The sequence below is a fragment of the Eupeodes corollae genome, chromosome 1 (genome assembly GCF_945859685.1).
Source record: "Eupeodes corollae chromosome 1, idEupCoro1.1, whole genome shotgun sequence".
NCBI classification, from domain to species: Eukaryota; Metazoa; Arthropoda; class Insecta; order Diptera; family Syrphidae; genus Eupeodes; species Eupeodes corollae.
This window is the reverse complement of record NC_079147.1, coordinates 17,667,078-17,685,423: the sequence shown is the minus strand read 5'-3', so window position 1 is coordinate 17,685,423 and position 18,346 is coordinate 17,667,078. Positions and strand designations below refer to the sequence as shown.

Below are 18,346 nucleotides of genomic sequence, written 5' to 3'. Positions count from 1 at the left end.
GAGACAAAGTATGGTTCGTCGTTTACTCGCTATAGTGTTAATTTTTGCTGCTGATTTCGAATTAGAAGTTAAATTTTGATTTTATATACAATTATTTTTATATTTTTCAAAATACAGTCATATGTCGGTTACACATATGAGTTGGTTAAGTGGAACATCATCTTCATCATCCCATGTATCGTCCTTGAAGCCGGTTTTTTTGAAACAATTCTCTATTGTCAACGGAGTTACATCCTGTATCCACGCCCGCGCCCTCGAAACTTCGCGTACACAATCGAGCAGAATTATGTAATAGTCCTCTTTTTTAGTTTCCCAAATCTTTAAGATGGTGGTTAAAATACGGCGTTTATAGTGAACTTTTAAATTTTGGATTATACCAATGTGTATCGGTTGCACTATTGAGGTCATGTTAGGTGGAAAATACTACAACACCTTGCGCTTTGTCTTCCAAACTATCTATCCTTGCGCTTTGTCTTCCAAACATCTAACTGCAAAAGCCAATTCCTAAAAAGATCTGCCGTCATCCAAGAACGTTGGTTGGCTACATAATCAACCGGCAAAGACTTAATTTTATTAAAACAGCGAGGATTTTTGCTCTTTCCGATTATTAAAAGCTTAAGCTTTTCCGATCCAGTCATGTTGGATCCCACAAGGCATGTCACTCTTTCTTTACTGTGCTTCCCTCCAAAACATTTTTCTCATTTAAAAGCAAAGGTACGTGTCGGCAAACATTTGAAAAACAATCCCATTTCATCAACATTAAAAATGTCACACGGTTTGAAACCTCTGGCAATATCTGGGATCTGTTGTTTCCATTCATCGACCTTAGTCTTATCAAAAGAAGCACTTTTACCAGACAAAACTTTCCCAAGGATACTATGTCTGCTTTTAAATCTGGTCAGCCAACCATCGCTTGCCTTCAAATTAGGAAATTAGGAAAACCTAAGCTGCCTGCATATTCCCGCGCTTGTTTTTTTTAAGATTGGACCGCTTACTGGTAATGAATTGCCCCGCCTACTTTCGAACCATTTGAAAACAGCTTTGTCAACACTTTCTGACCGCTTAACCTGACCCTTGATATTAGCACAATCATACCGAATCCTTCAGCCCATATCGATGATAGTATACTGTTGGGAATGCCAAAAACTTCAATTTTCTTTTTCTTTTAAAGTACCTTCTCAATTTTTTCAATAAAGCGAATCTTTGTGGTAAGATCTAATGTATGCTATTTTCTAATGGCCATAATTTATCTGAAAAGTTGGTTATCATTTGTAAGAAATAAGAAACTCCCTCTCATGAAGAATGCATTACCTACAAACCTAACAATTAAGTCCTTCAAAAGTTTAATTTTGTGCTATAATTTTCTGTTGCAACTTAACGTATGTACGTAGTTATTTAAAAGCTGATAGCAAATCTATTTAAAAAAAAGTTACCAAAAATCCTTTCTGTTAATTACCTACCATGTAACATGACGCGTCAAACTACCAGCCTGCTCAGAATACAACTGATCAATTTGCTTTTAATTTCGTACCTAATAATAAGAATAACTGTTAACCGAGTTCCTATTGGAATAGAACCACACACAATCATAATCCAAACATTTGCCAAATGGCTGGAGTCTAACTGGTACGTCACAGTACGCTACAATTTTTTAAATAGATTTCCAATACACTTACACACTGAAGCCAGAGAACTTCATAGATACATATAATTCCACGATCTTTAACTGTTTCGACCAACAACAAAAGCTAATTGCAGACGTGTTCAACTCAAGAAGCAGAGTATGCGACATGCGTGTGTGTGCTTCATGTTTATACCTATGAGGCTTATTTTTTTTGCAAAAGAGACATAGAGGGAATTGCGACTTAGAGGGAGTTCGACTTAGAGGGAGTCGACTGTATCATAAAACGAGTGCATAATAGGATGTATGAATTCCTTAAGTTCTTAAAGGTCCTTAAACTTTGCAGCTTCAATGAATCTTCCTCCAGGATAAAGTGGCTCCAATTCCACATCTACGAATTTACTGGAGTTCCGCTTTGAAATGTCAACTTCTTGAAATAAAACATCTTCACTATTTGAGTATTTATATTGAATTATAAATAACTTCTTATTTTGGAAACGAAGCCATTGAATCTTAAGCCATTCAACTTTCGAGTTCTTGCCCGTGGATACTTTTCTGTGTGACACTAGTTTCTCGATCAAAGAAATGCTTTTAAAGGCATCTGCTGTCATTTTGACTAAGTGGAATGCCTCCTATTTTTGTTGTGATGATTACACGATCCCAATCATCAGGTGTAAAAATGTCCTCATAATATCTCTTTTCCTTTTCAATGAGACCGAAATCTTGATCACATGGTAGGAATGAGTGTCCAGATACTAAGAACTTATGTTCTATCCGGTTAACTTCAAAGGTAGAGTTGTTAACCATGTATTTGCAAATATTGCTCATTCTTATGATCCGATTTTGACCACCACATTGATCACTATACATAATTCAGTGTTTAGTGTTTACACTTGACATTCGCTTTCACGTAATGCATAATGCAAGACCTTATTTCCTGTGGACCACGTGAAGCTATTCCCTCATTCCAAGTGTCCATAAACGATTTGTTTGTAATAAGGTCATGAATACCAAGGCCATAGGTCCATAGCTGGCTGTTGTAGTAAGCTCCCCCTGTGGAAATAACTGGCGTCGGAAGGGTTGATTCAGCTTTTCGGGGGTGTAAATCTCTTTCGCTCGTTAATCTCTGCTTTTCAGAAGGATCATCTGCAGCCTCCATTTTTACATTAACAGAATCGCATTTCTTGCAACTGTCAGAAACTGGCGCTCGAAAATACAAATTCAAATTTTTTGGTAAGATTTTCGTAAACACGAATTTTTAAACAATATCCCTTTCTACAGATCCACGATACAGCTCGTACATTAAAGAAATGTTTAAGGCCGGTGCAAGAAATTCTCTTTGGATATTCTTTTGCCTGGAATAATGAGAGCTATACCTTGGAAATGTGTTAATAGTCTTTCACGGGTTCTGTAGCTTCAACGGTCGTCTTGCTATGAGGTGGATACCTTCCTATTTGGTCCAAAATTAGTGTTGTTGATCCACTTTCAGGTGTTCTATGCTTAAGTGCACGAGTAATACGATCATCAGTTACCTGTAGAATCTGTTTAAAAAACCTTTTGCAAACAATCATTCCGATATGTTGACTCCAGGAAGTTTGTAAATTCTTGTACTAAATCTGCGACTTTCGCCCAAAGACTCCTTATAAATTTTATAAAAATTCTCAAAAATACTTCGCAAAATACTCTCACTGAAATGCTGATGACATTTTAACGGAAATGGACATGCAAGTTTATTTAGCGTTGGAGCTGGCTTCAAAATTCCTTTTACAGTCTTATTCACAATTCCTTTTAAAGTCTTATAACATGTTGTGAATATCGCTAAACTTTACTTAGGTGTTTCTTCCATTTCGATTTGTTGGTAATTCTTTTCCTCGTAGATGTTTTCAATTCATTTATGCTTTCAACTTCAACTGCTGATTCAATTGGCCTTTCATTTTCTGGTAATTCTATCTGGGACTCTGTTACCACAATTCCCAATGGCCTAGGTAATGTATCTTCAAAAGAAAGCAATGAAATTGTTAATTTGTGTAGCAGCGTACTCGTACTTATGAAGTCAGCCTCAGACATGCTTCTTCACGTAGGTAGAATTTCTTTGTCTAGCTAATACATTTTCAATTTGAATAAAGATCCTTCAATAAATTTCAATAAATTTTACGAACTTATCTTTGACAAACTGGTGGATTTATTTAAAAATGAATAACTTTTTTTAACGAGAACAATTAGTGCAAACTTAAGCATCGAGCGTGTCTACATCACAACAAGAACTGCATGAACTTAAAGCGGAGAGGCAAAGAATTATGCCATAAATTATTTTCAAATACGCAAGAATTTCATTGCCAACTCAATCGTTTCGTTTTTTTTTGTTCAGTTGAAGGTTTGTTATAAAGAAGTTTGACTGTACTTTGTACGTATTTTAATGCATTTCGAATTTGTTTCTTGTTTAAGAAACTGAAAAGCTATTAGAGCCAACAAATTCAATAGGAACTAAAACATTTGAATTAAATATACAAAATATAGATTAAATTATATTATTACAATAAACATTTGTATTTATGAATTTACATAGACTGAAAATAAGTTATGTAATATTTTTGTATTCATTTTGTATGAATTAAAAAACCTTATTAGAAGTTAAATTGCATTTCCAGTCATAAAACCTTTGTTTAACAGTGTTATCAGGTATTGGCTTGATATATGTAAGTTGTTCTGCTGCTTAAGAATAATAACGGAGAAGAACATATGTAGATACAAAATAAATAAATTAAAGTGGGTATACGCCGAAATAGAGATGCGGAAAATCTATTAAACCTTACCAAAGATGTTCCAATAGGTAAGAAACTTTGTGGAACTCTCTCATTGCTTCAACCAGTGAAAGAAAATAAGTCTACTTAATTGATTTTAAACTTCACATAGGAAGTTGTTGTAATGGTTCCGATTTGTCGAATCGAAAATTTGGATAATTCAGTAAAGATATCGACTTCAAATAAATTTTGATTAACAGATAACAATTGAAAAATATGCAGAACTGACTTGCTTAAGGAGGCGCTACATTCCGGGGTGGATTTAGGTCTCAACCAACATGCGCTTCCAGCCAGTTCAGTCCCTAGCTAGCTGTCTCCTGTTTCGCACGCCAAGTTGGTTGAGATCTTCACCGACCTGAGTGCGTCACCTGAGTCGCGGTCTTAATCTACTGCGCCGTCCCTCAGGATTGGATTTGAAGACCTTCCGGGCTGGAGCGTTGATGTCCATTCGCTCTACATGACCTAGCCATCTTAGCCGTTCGACTTTAATTCTGCTAACTAGGTCAGTGTCGCTGTACAGCCCGTACAGTTCGGGGTTATATCTTCTCCTCCATTCTCCATCTTTGCGTACGGGACTAAAAATCACCCGAAGAATTTTTCTCTCGAAGCATCCTAAGACGCTCTCATCTTTCTTTGACAGGGTCCAGGCCTCAGCGCCATAAATGAGACCCGGGATGATCAGTGTCTTATAGATGGTGATTTAAGATGCTGGAGAGAGGACTTCACTTCTCAATGGCCTTCTAAGTCCAAGGAAGAGTTATTCTTCGTTTGATTTCAGCGCTGGAGCCGTTGTCTGTGTTTATAGCGGTGCCTAGGTAGACAAAGTCCTTAACTGTTCAGTGTCCTTTTTTGATGACAGTATATACTTATAGTCTTGGCCTCATTAACCACTAAACCCATCTTCTTCGCTTCCATCGCAATGCTCAAAAAAGCTCCACTGACATCACGCTTTGATCTTTCAATTATGTCATATCATCTGCGGATCCGAGTAATTGGATGGATCTTTGGAAGATTGTACCTCTAGAGTTGACGGTTGAGTTTTGCACAATTCTTTCCAGAACGATATTGAAGAAGTCACATGATCGCATCGGCCTGTCTAAAACCTTTTTTGACATCAAATACATCGGTAAGATCTTTTCCGAATTTAATAGAGCAGCATGCATTCCACATTATCATTCTGCACAAACGGATAAATTTGGCAGGGATACCAAAACTAGACATTGTTCTGTAGAGCTCTTCCCTATGGATGCCACACTGATAAGGACCAATCAGGTTGTTGACGAATGGCTTGAGACATTCACATAATACGGCAGAGAAGATCTTATACGCAATTGTAAGAAGACTGATGCCTCTGTAGTTGGAGCAATTTAGAGGGTCTCCTTTTTTATGTATCGGGCAAACTATGCTAAGCTTCCACTCATCAGGTATGCTTTTTATTACGACCATATTTTGCAGATGAGTTGGTGTATGCTCCCTACCAAGTCATCGCCTGCTGCTTTGAATAGTTCGGCAGCGAGGCCGTCAGCTTTCTTTGACTTCAGTTTAGATATAGCTATCTTATTTTTATCGAGGTCGGGTAGGCGGAATTGTTGATCTGCGTCGCCTTAGTTGAGTGGTTCCATCTCCCTTACAGCGTGATTCGGTTCGTCATCGCAGTTATATAATTTGGAGAAGTGGTCTTTCCATATTCTCAACATAGACTACGGTTCTACTATTATGTTTCCCTGATCGTCTTTATAGGCTTCGGTTCGGGGCTTTTTTTACCTTTGACATTTTGGTAAAACTAACGAACCTCATTCCTGTTGTTGTCTATCTAAATTTTAAACCATTTTTACTTTTTTTTTTGAAAATAATCAGTTCACTGATTTTTCAAAAAAAAAAACTACGATATATTTGTATTCGAAGTCAATATCATTTTTTTCTTAAAAAAATTTGAAAAAAAGTAGGAACTTGTGTTCAAAGTACGTTCATTTAATAACAATAGTTTAATTTTAATAGTCTTAGCTGAATCACAAACACGCTTCAGCTTCGTCTGCGTTACGGTGGGCCTGCTGCGAGGTCATCATCCCTCCAAAGAGCAAATATTTTGTTTGTTGACATTTTTGTACAGCTGTTGAGCTGTCAAACAAAGCAAATGTTCAGATAATTGAACTAGAGCTTCCGTTTGGAGTCACATTACGTTCCATTACGTTCTTTTCCTTACGAAGCTCCATTGTGATAGCACGCATTGAATTCCTATGGCTGAACTCGTAAACATCAGGCTAAGCCAGTTTGTGATTCAGCCATCAGGTGCAGTACCTCTAAATAGATAAATTAGGTGGTGCAACATTCCGTTGAGAACTAAGGCCTAGTGACCCACAACTCTCAACCAGTCATGTGTGTGAGTTATGTTGTCAGGGATAAAGGGGACCTACAGAACGGCTTAATTGAGAAATTACTTTTGGAAGATTTATCAATTCCTCGCAAAAGGTAGTAGGTACCCATGAATAAACTTTAGATGACATTGGCGGAAAAGAAAAAGCGCTTTTACTTTATATTTAACTTATATCAAATTTCTAAAGTTTTGGAAAATTGCGAGACTGCATCCACCCGAACAAAATTGCAAAAAGGGCATAAATTACTTAAATCACTGTTCGGGGAAATTTGGATCGCAAAATGACATTTTTACCTACCTGAAGGCAAAATACAATCTTACAAACAGTAAACTAATTTTCACTGTAACAAAAGTTTTGTGATCTAAATTAAAAATGAATGTACGATCTAAATAGACCTTTCGACGACGTCAAGCTTGAAACACAGAATGGTTAGGAGCCAAGGGACTTTTGATGCTCCACTGGTATAAGAGCACTAAATTAGCGCCAAAAATAAACTCGGACGTTGGTGGTTCCTAGTTTTACGGACCTCAAATGTTTCGAGAACATTTTTTTCATAATATTTTAATTATATACGATCGAATTTTTTTTCAAAACGTATTAAATATATTATTTCAAACTCCAAAATAAAATTATAACCCTCAGTCACTATGCGGCAATCTTTCCAACCATCTTTTTTCCAGAAATCGTTTAAGAGATTCCGTACCCTAAAATATATGTACATTAGTTTAAAAAAAGATTAACAAACAAAATTTTCTTAAACGATTAAAATAACACGCTCATACACTCCTGTTAAGTTGTAAAATTTCCAAGAGCTTTAAACTAAGTAGTTTAAGAATAATATATTTTTTTTTTATTTTGGTTTTGTTTGTTTTCAATATAACAAGTGCTGGTGAAATTCATAAATTCGAGACTTTATTTAGTTAAGGTAAACAAAACTTAAGAATTGTATTGAAAAGAAGATACCGATTATTTAGGTTAAAAAAGTATAATCTCTGCTTTAACGTTTAATCACTTCCACTGCGTCTTGTGTATTTAGTGGTGTTAAGCCGGAAAAAGAATTTAAAAAAAAGAAAAAACTATTTATAACCTTAAGGAGTTCCGTTTAATTGTAATGCATTCAAAGAAGTGATTTTTGTATTGATTTGTATTTTTGTTCTTCTTAAAGATCAAGTTACTCATCTTATATACCTAAAAATAGTAATGTCGTCATTGTTATAAATTTATCTCAAGTATATGTGAGAAATGTTAATTCATAATAATTAATTATGTCAACTAAAGGATTTGTTTTGGAAGCAAACTTGAATGAGTAACTTAAGGGTACTTGAAGACTTGTTAAAGTAAAAATAAAACAAAAGTGAAATTTAAACATTTGAATTTTGAATCAAATAAGAGGTTAATTATACATGTATGATTTAAGAGATATGATTGAATTGATTTTTATATCATTGTGAAGAGGAGAGTATGTCATGCCCCCGCACAAATATGGTGCAGCACAATATTCTTCCCATTTAATTCTCAACAACAAATTCGCACATTGGTACCTGTATGCTCTTGACAACTTCACAAATTCCGTCCTTACGGGTTTGATTCGATTGTAGAGCATTGAAATGACATTATCTTTCACGTGGCCCTTAAGGTGTAAAATCACAAGATCTCGTGTGGCAATTGTGATCACATCACCTCAAACCAAAACTGTGATTGCAAATTGTTCACGGTTTTCAATAATGGCGTAGTTTTAATTTTTTAAATGTCAAAAATGACGGCTGTTCAAAGCTGGTGATTTCAAAAGAAACTACCCCCTAAATCTACTCACTGCTGTTTACACTATAAGTCAAGTTCGACAAGCATTCAAGTGCAATTTTAAATAAGATTAAAGGTTTTCACTCTGTCAAAAAATTGAATACGTCAAATTTTGATAATATTTCCATTTATTTTAAATGTTTCAATTATTAATTTTTATTAATCATGATTCTTTTGGTACATTTATAATTTTCATTGTAAGCTGAGGGTTTTTGAAATATGAGCAGGATATAAAAGATACTTTAACATCATTCAAAAAATGTAACATTTATAAATATCTAAAAACTTTTCTTGTGCTTAAAGACAAAAATTATAAATAGGAAACAGACATGATAAACACTAAATAGGTCCTTAATTTTGAATTGCGATTGCTTTGAGAGCTTCGTTTATATGATCTTCTAATGGCAAAGATCTGTCAATATATGGATCACGATATCCATTTAAAAAGTAACAAGTTGAATCTCCGGCGTGCTTGAATTCTTTTGGTAACATTCCAGGATCACGAGCTACAAGATCAAATTCAAATCGAGGATTTTTGATAAGCCATCTGAAAGATACAAGTTTATATTTAGAATCAAAAAAACTACGAAGTAAATTATAAAACTTACTCTCTAGTAGTTGGACTGACATTAATCTTGCACTCAACGCTGCCAGATTCGAACTTATTTGCAATTGTGACATTGTGTCCAAAGAGGCAATACCTCGGCATCTTTCGTCCCACAACCCCGGCCAAGACAGTTCCAGTGTGAAGACCGATTCTCATCTTAATACGCTCGCCATCGTGAGTGATGTGCTTGGAGCATGCATCAATCATCTTCAAAGCCATCCATGCCACTTTGTGGGCATCGTAGATACTAGCCCTATGCAATCCACTTGCCACACAATAAGCATCGCCAATAGTTTCGATCTTATAGACATCGAACAAGTCACAGAACTCATCGAAATCCTTGTACAAACTCTCAAGCATGCTAATAACCATGAAGGGCGTAGCCCTCGAGCAAATGCTTGTGAAGCCAACAATGTCACTGAAGAGAATCGTCACATCGGGATATGTTTTCGAGTCAATGCTCGATCCTAGCCACAAACGCTCGGCAATCTCAGCCGGAAAGATCAAATGAAGAAGACTGACATTCTTCTTTCGCTCCTTAGCAACAGCAGTGTTTGCTTCTTCAATTGAGCTCTTCAGTTTGTCCATGCGTCGTCGGAGACCATCTTGTGCGCGAGCTTGTTCACCAACAAGAATCACTTCACGGGTGGCATCGTGTAGAGGAATGTCAGAGATGAAGAGACCATTGCAAGTCAGACCATCCAATCCGTCCAAAAATGGAGAACCAATGAACAGAAGGGAATTGGATTCAGGACAGAAGACCATTTGTCCTTTGATCTCAAGGCCCTACACATTTAAAAAACTTCACATAAGCTGATTTAAGATTTAAAAACTTAAGAAGACGATTTCTTACCTCAGCTGGAAATTCAGTCACACCTGGTGGGGGCTTCAATGCAATCAAGAAAGGAGTATAAGTGCGTCGAACAATATCTCTAAACTTCAGAGATAAACCTTTGGGTCGAGTAAAGTTAAAATAGGTTGAAGCCAAGTGTCCATTGCTGCTCAAGTATGGTTTGTAAAGTTTACTGAATCCACGTCCTTCGAAAGTATAGAATGAGATAATTGATCTTAGGTGTTTCATATTTCAGATGATTTACCTAGTTGCACGAGTTCAAGACTCTCATTCATAATAAAGTGCCAAGGAAAAGCCTTACAGAAGGTACTCGAGTTCATAGTCAAATCAGCTGCATTAGTTGAATTGTTTCGTTGAACCGATAGCTCACGGGCTGCAATAACTTCAGCTCGACGAGTGACGGCATCTTGTACAACCGAAAACAAATAACGATAACGTCTAGTGTCGCCTTCAACTGGTTCAATTCGAATGTTCACTTTGACATTATAGAGCATCTTAGTGAGTGCCTTCAACGAACCCAAAAGGAGCCAAGCGATAACTGGACGCTCGGAAGTGAAAATCAATTCACCATCCCCAGCACAGACAAATCCTGTATCGGTTACGTCTTCCTGTTGATGTAAATTATTTTGATATCAGTTAAATTTCATGAATAGTTTATAGAAATTGATCGAATGCTGAAATCCTTAAGGAACGACCCACGACTTGATATGTAGGTAAGATATAATTTTCTGTTAAAACCATAATATCGAGCAATTCAAAGTTTAACGCCATTTATTCGAAACGTGATTAGCAACTAAATGTATGCAACACTCTTCAAACTATTATCAGTGTGTAAAGTTTTCTTAATTGCCAGGTGGGCAGTTAAATAAATTATTATGATTTTAGTCTTCTAGTTTCATTTCCTATTCTTCCAATGAAATTTCATTGATTTTCTTAGGATGATGAAGAAAATCAAACAAATTTTGAAAGTACTATCGATTCACTTTAATGATGTTAAATGTATAGAGAGTTTTCAAATCTTTTATTTATTTCGGATTTCGCGTAATAATTTTTACCAAATGTTAAGCAATTATTCAGCTAACAATTTAAGATATTGTATGATGGCAACGTTAAAATTCGTCGGATGTGACGTTGTGTCGCAAAAAATTATATTTATCTTGTCAGATCATTGACAGCTATTGTTTCAGAACTAATTGAAGTGTAATTTGTGAATATTGAAATACCTTACAAATGTCTGAACATAACTCAAGTCCTTTTTAACAACTTATAAAACTAATTTTAAAAGTTGAAGCTTCACTGTTATCTGCTTTTCATATTCCTTACGAGCTGTTGGGTGAACTAGTTATTCAAAAACATTTTTATTAAGAACTAGCTGACTCGGCCACGCGTTGCTCTGGAACGTTTTTAGTTAGATATATTGTAAACTATTAAAGGGGAACAATAGGAGAACATCAGACATGGGCACTACCACGCTTTTTTACATTTGACTAAAAAAGAACATGGTGACCTTCATGACTGTTTTTCAAATACCGTTATATACCTATTCAAATACCTTTTATTGTAAACAGGACCACTTTTCCTTTAAACTTTCCAGTTAAAATGGTTGCTTCAAGAATATTTCCGGTGATCTTTTTTATGACTAAAAGTGTACCTTGGCATAATTAAGGTGCAATAGAATAATAGGTGAACCAATCTTTAATCGAAGATTATGTGGTGTCATTCCAGATACATATGTCTACTCTGTATATACATTAACAACAGTCTCGATTTAGTTAAAAGGCATTAGATCGCCTGGTAACAAATGTTATACCTGGAAGTTAATATCGTCAATATCAACATTTTTGGCTGCCAAAACATCTCGATGACTCATCCAGTTATGATTCAAGTAATTATTCTGTATATCTGGAAATATACTTTGAATCAATAAATTTTTTTCCACATTCGTGTGGTCCGCTCAAGGGTCTGAAAATGGGTTTAAGGGTTAACTGGCTATTTCACTCAGGTCATCTTTGTGCAAATACCAAGTGAAAAATGATTGGTTGGAAACATTGCGGTGGTATTCAAGAGATAAAAATATCTCAGTATAAGAATGATTGCCTAAAGACCCAAGTAAGATATTGGGGCATAAGCTCCATTATGAGAATTAAACTCAAGTTTTGGACAAATAAAATCTTTGTTAATTTAAGCATGTAGTACCCGTGGCATGATGGTTAGTGCGTTGGACTCAGTATCACTGAATAATGCATATTATCCAGTGCATTGGAAAACCGCTGTGGTTCATCCTCTCCCGAAAAAGGGAAACGACAACTCCAACCCGTCAAATCTTCAGTCGATAAGTCTTCTTCCGAGCATCAGCAAAGTTTTCGAAAGTGGGCTGCGGACAACAAAATAATTCCGGATAAACAGTTCGGGTTCAAAGGGAGTCATGACACAATTCATGCTGCGTCTAAACTAGTTTCTGATATCCAATGGAATAAATCAAAACAACAATTCAGAGGTGCTGTTCTGGTTGATTTGGAAAAGGCCTTTGACACCGGCCTTTGGTCTTTACCTAAAACTGAGCAGGCTTGGCATAAGCAAGCCATTGTTAGTTTGTGTAGGCAATTGCGTACGCCAACGATCTGATTGCGTACAGAACCGCCCGAAAGGTTGAGGTTATTAAAATTCTCTTAGAGCGTGATATCGACAAGAATTAGCGATATTGCGACGACTAGAAACTGAAAAAAAGAGGCTGGGATGCGACCCACACTGATAACTTCCCACCCCGTCTTTCGATTTGTCTTGCTTAAAAGTTTGTCTATATGTACTCGTATCAATTTTTGCCACATTTGCGTACTATTTTGCCGTAGATTTTATTTTTTATGAAAAAACGGACTATTGGATTTTTATATAAAAATTACTGAATATTAAAAACAATATTTTCTGTGAAATAAAATAAGTTTGAAGCCAATATTTTTAATTTTTGAATTTTTATTTAAGCCGAAAGTAAATTTTTACCAAGTTTTAGTATTGTTTTTTAGAGTTTTATTTTTTGTAAAAAAACTGTCAATTCGATTTTTTTCAAAATTATATCGAATGTTGAAAACAATATTTCTTATGAGATAAAATTACTTTGAAGCTAATATTTAAAATCTTTGAAAAGATATTTGAGTCGAAAATCAATTTTTACCAACTTTTATAAATTTTTTTAAGGTTTTTATTTTTTGTAAAAAAACTGTCAATTCGATTTTTCTCAACATTTTTCAAAATGTTGAAAACAATATTTCTTATAAGATAAAATAAGCTTGAAGCCTAAATTTCAAGTTTTTAAAAAGATATTTGAATCGATATTCTATTTTTACGAACTTTGAGTAATGTTTTTTTTAGATTTTTATTTTTTATAAAAAAACTGTCAATTAGATTTTTCTCAAAATTTTATCAGATGTCAAAAACATTATTTTTCGTTGCACAAAATTGTTTTAGAGATGAAATCATATTTCAGTCGTAAAATTTTGGAGGTGACAAATTTTTTTTTCAGTTTTATTGATTTTTAAAAAAAAACCGTTATATTGATTTTTTTCAAAAAATATATGTGTTTGGTATCACGTTACAATATATTATATAAAATTTAATTCAAGTCTCTAGCGTTTTTGGTTCGTAAGATATTAAGGGTTAACCAAAATGTTCACCTTTTTTTCAAACTGCTATGGTAAAAAAACCACAAACGCAATTTTCTTGAGAGCCCTTTCTGCATCTTTCTGCCTTATTATCTGTATAATAAAATTTATTTGAAGTCAATATCTCTTCTGGTTCTTGAGCTATGGACGACGAAAAAAACGTCGCGAACGTACGGACGTACGGACGTACAAACGTACGTACACACGCACGCAAAGACATCTTTCTAAAAATCTTTTATTTCGACTCTAGGGACCTTGAAACGTCGAGAAATTTAAAAATTTTCAATTTGACAAATCGGACCCATTACAATAACTTCCTATGGGAAGTTAAAAAATATGAAAAACAAAAAATGTTGGATAGTTAGATTTGCTGCTGTGGGGACGTTTTTTTAAGTAGTTTTTAAGTAAAAATAAAAAAGGATATCGATATTAGTTTTATTTCAAATTTTCTAATAAATACAAAATAAATAAAATGAATTACCATTAAGTTAGTTGTAAGTTATGGTTATTTAGGCTAGTTTTATGAATTTTTGTCTTGCTTTAAAATAGGTTTAAAAGTAAATTAATAAAAATGAATTTAAAAAAAAAGTGCGTTGGAATGTCATGCGAGAGGTCTTGGGATCGATCCTTGTCTATGCCATTTAAAATTTTTTTTCGGATACTGCCTCTTGCGACGTATTGACAAATTCTCCAAGAGTAATCTTGTCATGAAAAGTGCTTTCTTAAATTTGCGAGTACTGTTGTAGGTCCCCTCCATCCCTGCCAACAGTACTCGCAAACAGAGTTGAAAGTCACTAGGCCCCAGTTCTCAATAGACTGTTGCGCCACTCAATTTATTTATTTAAATTAATCACAACATGAGTCTCGCTTCTTCGGAGAAAATTAAACACTTAGCAGCATTTTTGATGTTAATTGTGTGATCACTTCAAAAATGTAATCACATAAAGTAAGAAGTTAAAGATTAGAATTAAAGATAAAAGATCATTTAGAAAAACTTCGAAGAGTGCGGGAGACCAAACGAAGGCCTGTGGCACATTAGTTTTTTTTCTGGATATCGCCCAATACTACCAATAAAGAGGAGATTCATCAATACCAAATTAACGTATTTTCAATAAAAGAGCCTTTTGCCAAACTCTATCAAATCCTTTTGAAAAATCAGTTCCAATTGTTCCACTGTTCGGTGAGAACAGTATATATGATCACCAGTTGGCCTGGTGCTACGTAAGCCATACTTCCGGTCGTAAAGAAGCTTTCGTTCGTTCTTCAAGATATTTGTGTTGAAATATTAAGTGTAAGTATTCATGCATTTCGGTTAATGTTATGTTTTGTCAAATTCTGTAAAGCAAATGGTTTACGCGTATAAGATACATCATTTGAGGATTTTGGTGTGAAAATTTTTCAAATATCATTGCTGCATACACCTTTAGCCGCCACCGCGCCACTGTTGTGACTGGCTTTTAGAACATGAACTTAAAATACATTAAAAAAGGTAATCTTTACAACAAACGTTAAAACAAATAAAGGAACTGACATTATTGTATTCCCTCATTTTCCCTAAAAAACAGAAATGTGACATAATCTTAAAACGAGGCCACTGTTGTGTGTCTTACATTTGGTTTCATCGATCTGAGAATCATTCCTCACAAAAAAATGTTTCTGAAATCTGAACAAGTCAAGGTTTAATTTAATTTGTAATACAAATTGTTTGTAAAATAATATTCTTGCACTAAAAAATGTTGAAGTTTAAGGAACAACTGATTTAATTACACATTTGGAAACATTATACAAGGTGAAATATTTTTCTTCCTAGCTGGCAAAAGATAATGAAACAAATACTGCTATGCATTTATGGTGAAAATTTAAAACCTTTATAAAGTTTGTATTTCTTTGGAGTTCTGGGAAAGATTCATGCTTAAGTACAAGTAAGTTGTACTTAATGACCTTAACCATTACTTAATGCACAAAGAGTTTCTACTTTTCAATCACTTCGGTTGGGAAACAGCTCATAGAGAACCAAGGTCTTTTGGCTTTCAATTCTCAGCCATTCATGTGTGCTACTCGCATAGGAATTAATATTACGTTCCTTAAAATTACAGTTGCTTTTGAGAGGTGTCAAATAACAGCGCTTCCATCTTGTAACCTCGATATGATTGACTACGAATTCACCCGAGTCGATATAAAATTCTTTTGGATTTTTAACCTACCGGTCGTACACTTCAGACGCTTGTTCTTTGAGTACAATTGATAACGACGAAACTAACATCTCCCTGGTTTTTGGTGACAAGTTAGACCCCAAAGTTTAAAGGTTTAATAAACACTGCTTAGAAGGTGCGAAAACTTTACTCTTTCAACATTTGTATTTGAAAATCGTTAGAGTGTTTTTTTTGTAAATTTATTTAGCATATAAAAATTTGTTTCATTTAAATTTAAATATATTTTTAGTATGCAGTTATTAACAGTTTTGCATATCAATTTCGTAAAAAAACTGATGACCCATTTTCGAGATAATTCGATATCGAACAAAAATGTTGAATGTTTTTTTAAGAAATCCGTAATAAAAACAATGACACTTTTAAGCTTATGCAGAAAGCTTCTAACTTATAAGAAAATAATGATCATGCTCTATCTGAACATTCAATTAGGTTTGCTATAAAAAATCTTTTTATGATTCTACGTACACAAAAAGCATGAATATGATTTTTATTGGCAAGAGAATTCCATTTTCAATAGGCTTTTAAGCACCTGCAATGTTTAGCTATATGGAACCATACAAACCTCATGACTCAGAACAATTAAAAACCTTACCTCTTGCAATTTAAGTACATCGTAAACTCCATCCAATGATCCCAAGAACTCTTGCAAATCCGTACCCAAGCACTTAAAGGCTCTTTCAATAATTCCAGTGCAGCAAGATGTTATCAATTCCTCTCCAAGTAAAACTAGAATCTCACTAGCACTCACTTCGTCCATTTCCAAAAGGATATCTTGAATATCCGCCAAATAGTCATAATTCGGATAGGATCTCAAAATGTCAGTATCGATTTTTCTAAAACCGAGAGGGAAATAAAATCAACATTAAAATCCTTTCTCTCTAAAAGAAAACAACTCAAACTCACAATTTACAAATAGTTGGCCAGCTTTTGCTGTGTTTGCTGATGAGTGATGTTACGGCCGTGTTAAGGTCATCATTCTGAAAAAAAAAATGTAAACAAACTCGTAGAATCTCTTTGAACAAACAAAACCAAAATCCTTTTTGAGAATTTGAGTGCATATTCTATGCACGTCTGCGTCTACTTTAAAACAGCAGAGATTTTATAGGAGAAAGGATATAAAAGCGATTAAAAAAAGAATGAAAAATGCCTCCATCACTTCCTTTGATAAGGCACTTTCAAGCTTACGTAATTCTCATACACCGACTATACACAGGGTATGGGTATATCTCATTTTTATGATGTTTTTAGAACGCTTACACTTACCGAAGGAGCTGTCAACAGTTGTATGGCCATCTGCAAGTGGGTCAATGTCAGAGCATCATCTGGCTCTTCCGCCAGCTCATCTTCCAATGCCCAAGTATTACCCTCAGCTATGACGGAAGGTTGTCGTGTTAATGAATCCGTGCGACGAAAGAAAGGACACGCCATCGTTGAAGTTTATTCTCTCACAAGCCTATGTCCTTGTTTGTTATTTAGATTGTTATCTTAGCCTGGTAGTCAACTTCCTACATGGAAACATGGACAACAACAAAAAAGAAAGAACATGTTATCAAAAGAAAAACAACTTATGTGGGAACCTATAGGTATAGGTAACTAAGTTTAATTGGCACTCGATGTGAATTCAAAGACAAAAGGAAGAAGAAAAAAAAATAAAAGAAAAAGGACATGATACAAATTTCCATATAGATACACAATTTTCTTTTTTTTTCGGTTTGTTTTGCCTTGTTGAAAATAAAAGTGAAAATGTGAACTTATAACTTTCTTCTAAGGTTTTTGGGGAATTAATGTTTGATAGTTTTTCAACTTTTCAATATTATATTGATAAAATATTGAAGTGGTTAATAGTTTATTAAAAACACTTTATTTAATTAAAACCATAACACTAACCGTAAGGAGGATATTTCGTGTGAAACCGTTGCAAAGGATAGAAGAACTTCAACTGAAAAAGCTACAAATATTGTAGGGAAGTATACAAAATAAAGCCTTTAAGGAATCCAAAGCTTTTAAAGCTTGTTTGATAAGAAAAGCTGCTTGACATTACAAAATATCTCTAAGAATATTTAACTGTTTGTGTACATACGGACAGCAAAATTATAAACATTTTTCATTTAATTTAAAAAAAAATAAATCCTTTTAAATCTCAAAATGAGGAGAAAGTTTTCAAATCAAAACTAACTTAAAAATATTTTAAACAAAATCGTAAGAACAAGTTAAAATTTAAGCTGACAATAAAATGTTTAATATTTAAAATTGTGTACATATCAACATTTTCATCATAATAATATTCCCTCTTAAATTCATGGTCGGTGACAAAAAATAAGGTTCCTGGGAAATAAGACCAAGCGAAAAGAGTCCATTTTTCAATAGCTGTTCCATTTAATGTTTTTTTTTGTCATGGGTACTGCCTCTTGCAAGGAATT

The 18,346-nt window shown here is 34.4% G+C and overlaps 1 protein-coding gene across 1 annotated transcript; it reads right to left on the bottom strand.

Annotated features, from left to right (window-relative positions):
* Positions 1–8,719: 8,719 nt before the first annotated feature.
* Positions 8,720–17,867, bottom strand: LOC129942688 (head-specific guanylate cyclase). The gene is made up of 8 exons (XM_056051734.1): positions 17,814–17,867; positions 17,190–17,431; positions 16,830–16,903; positions 16,519–16,759; positions 10,302–10,665; positions 10,058–10,242; positions 9,206–9,990; positions 8,720–9,144 (listed from the first exon to the last, which is right to left on the bottom strand). The coding sequence occupies exons 2-8, from the start codon at positions 17,352–17,354 to the stop codon at positions 8,949–8,951; spliced, it is 2,010 nt and encodes a 669-aa protein (XP_055907709.1). The 5' UTR covers positions 17,355–17,431; positions 17,814–17,867; the 3' UTR covers positions 8,720–8,948.
* Between the last annotated feature and the right edge of the window lie 479 nt (positions 17,868–18,346).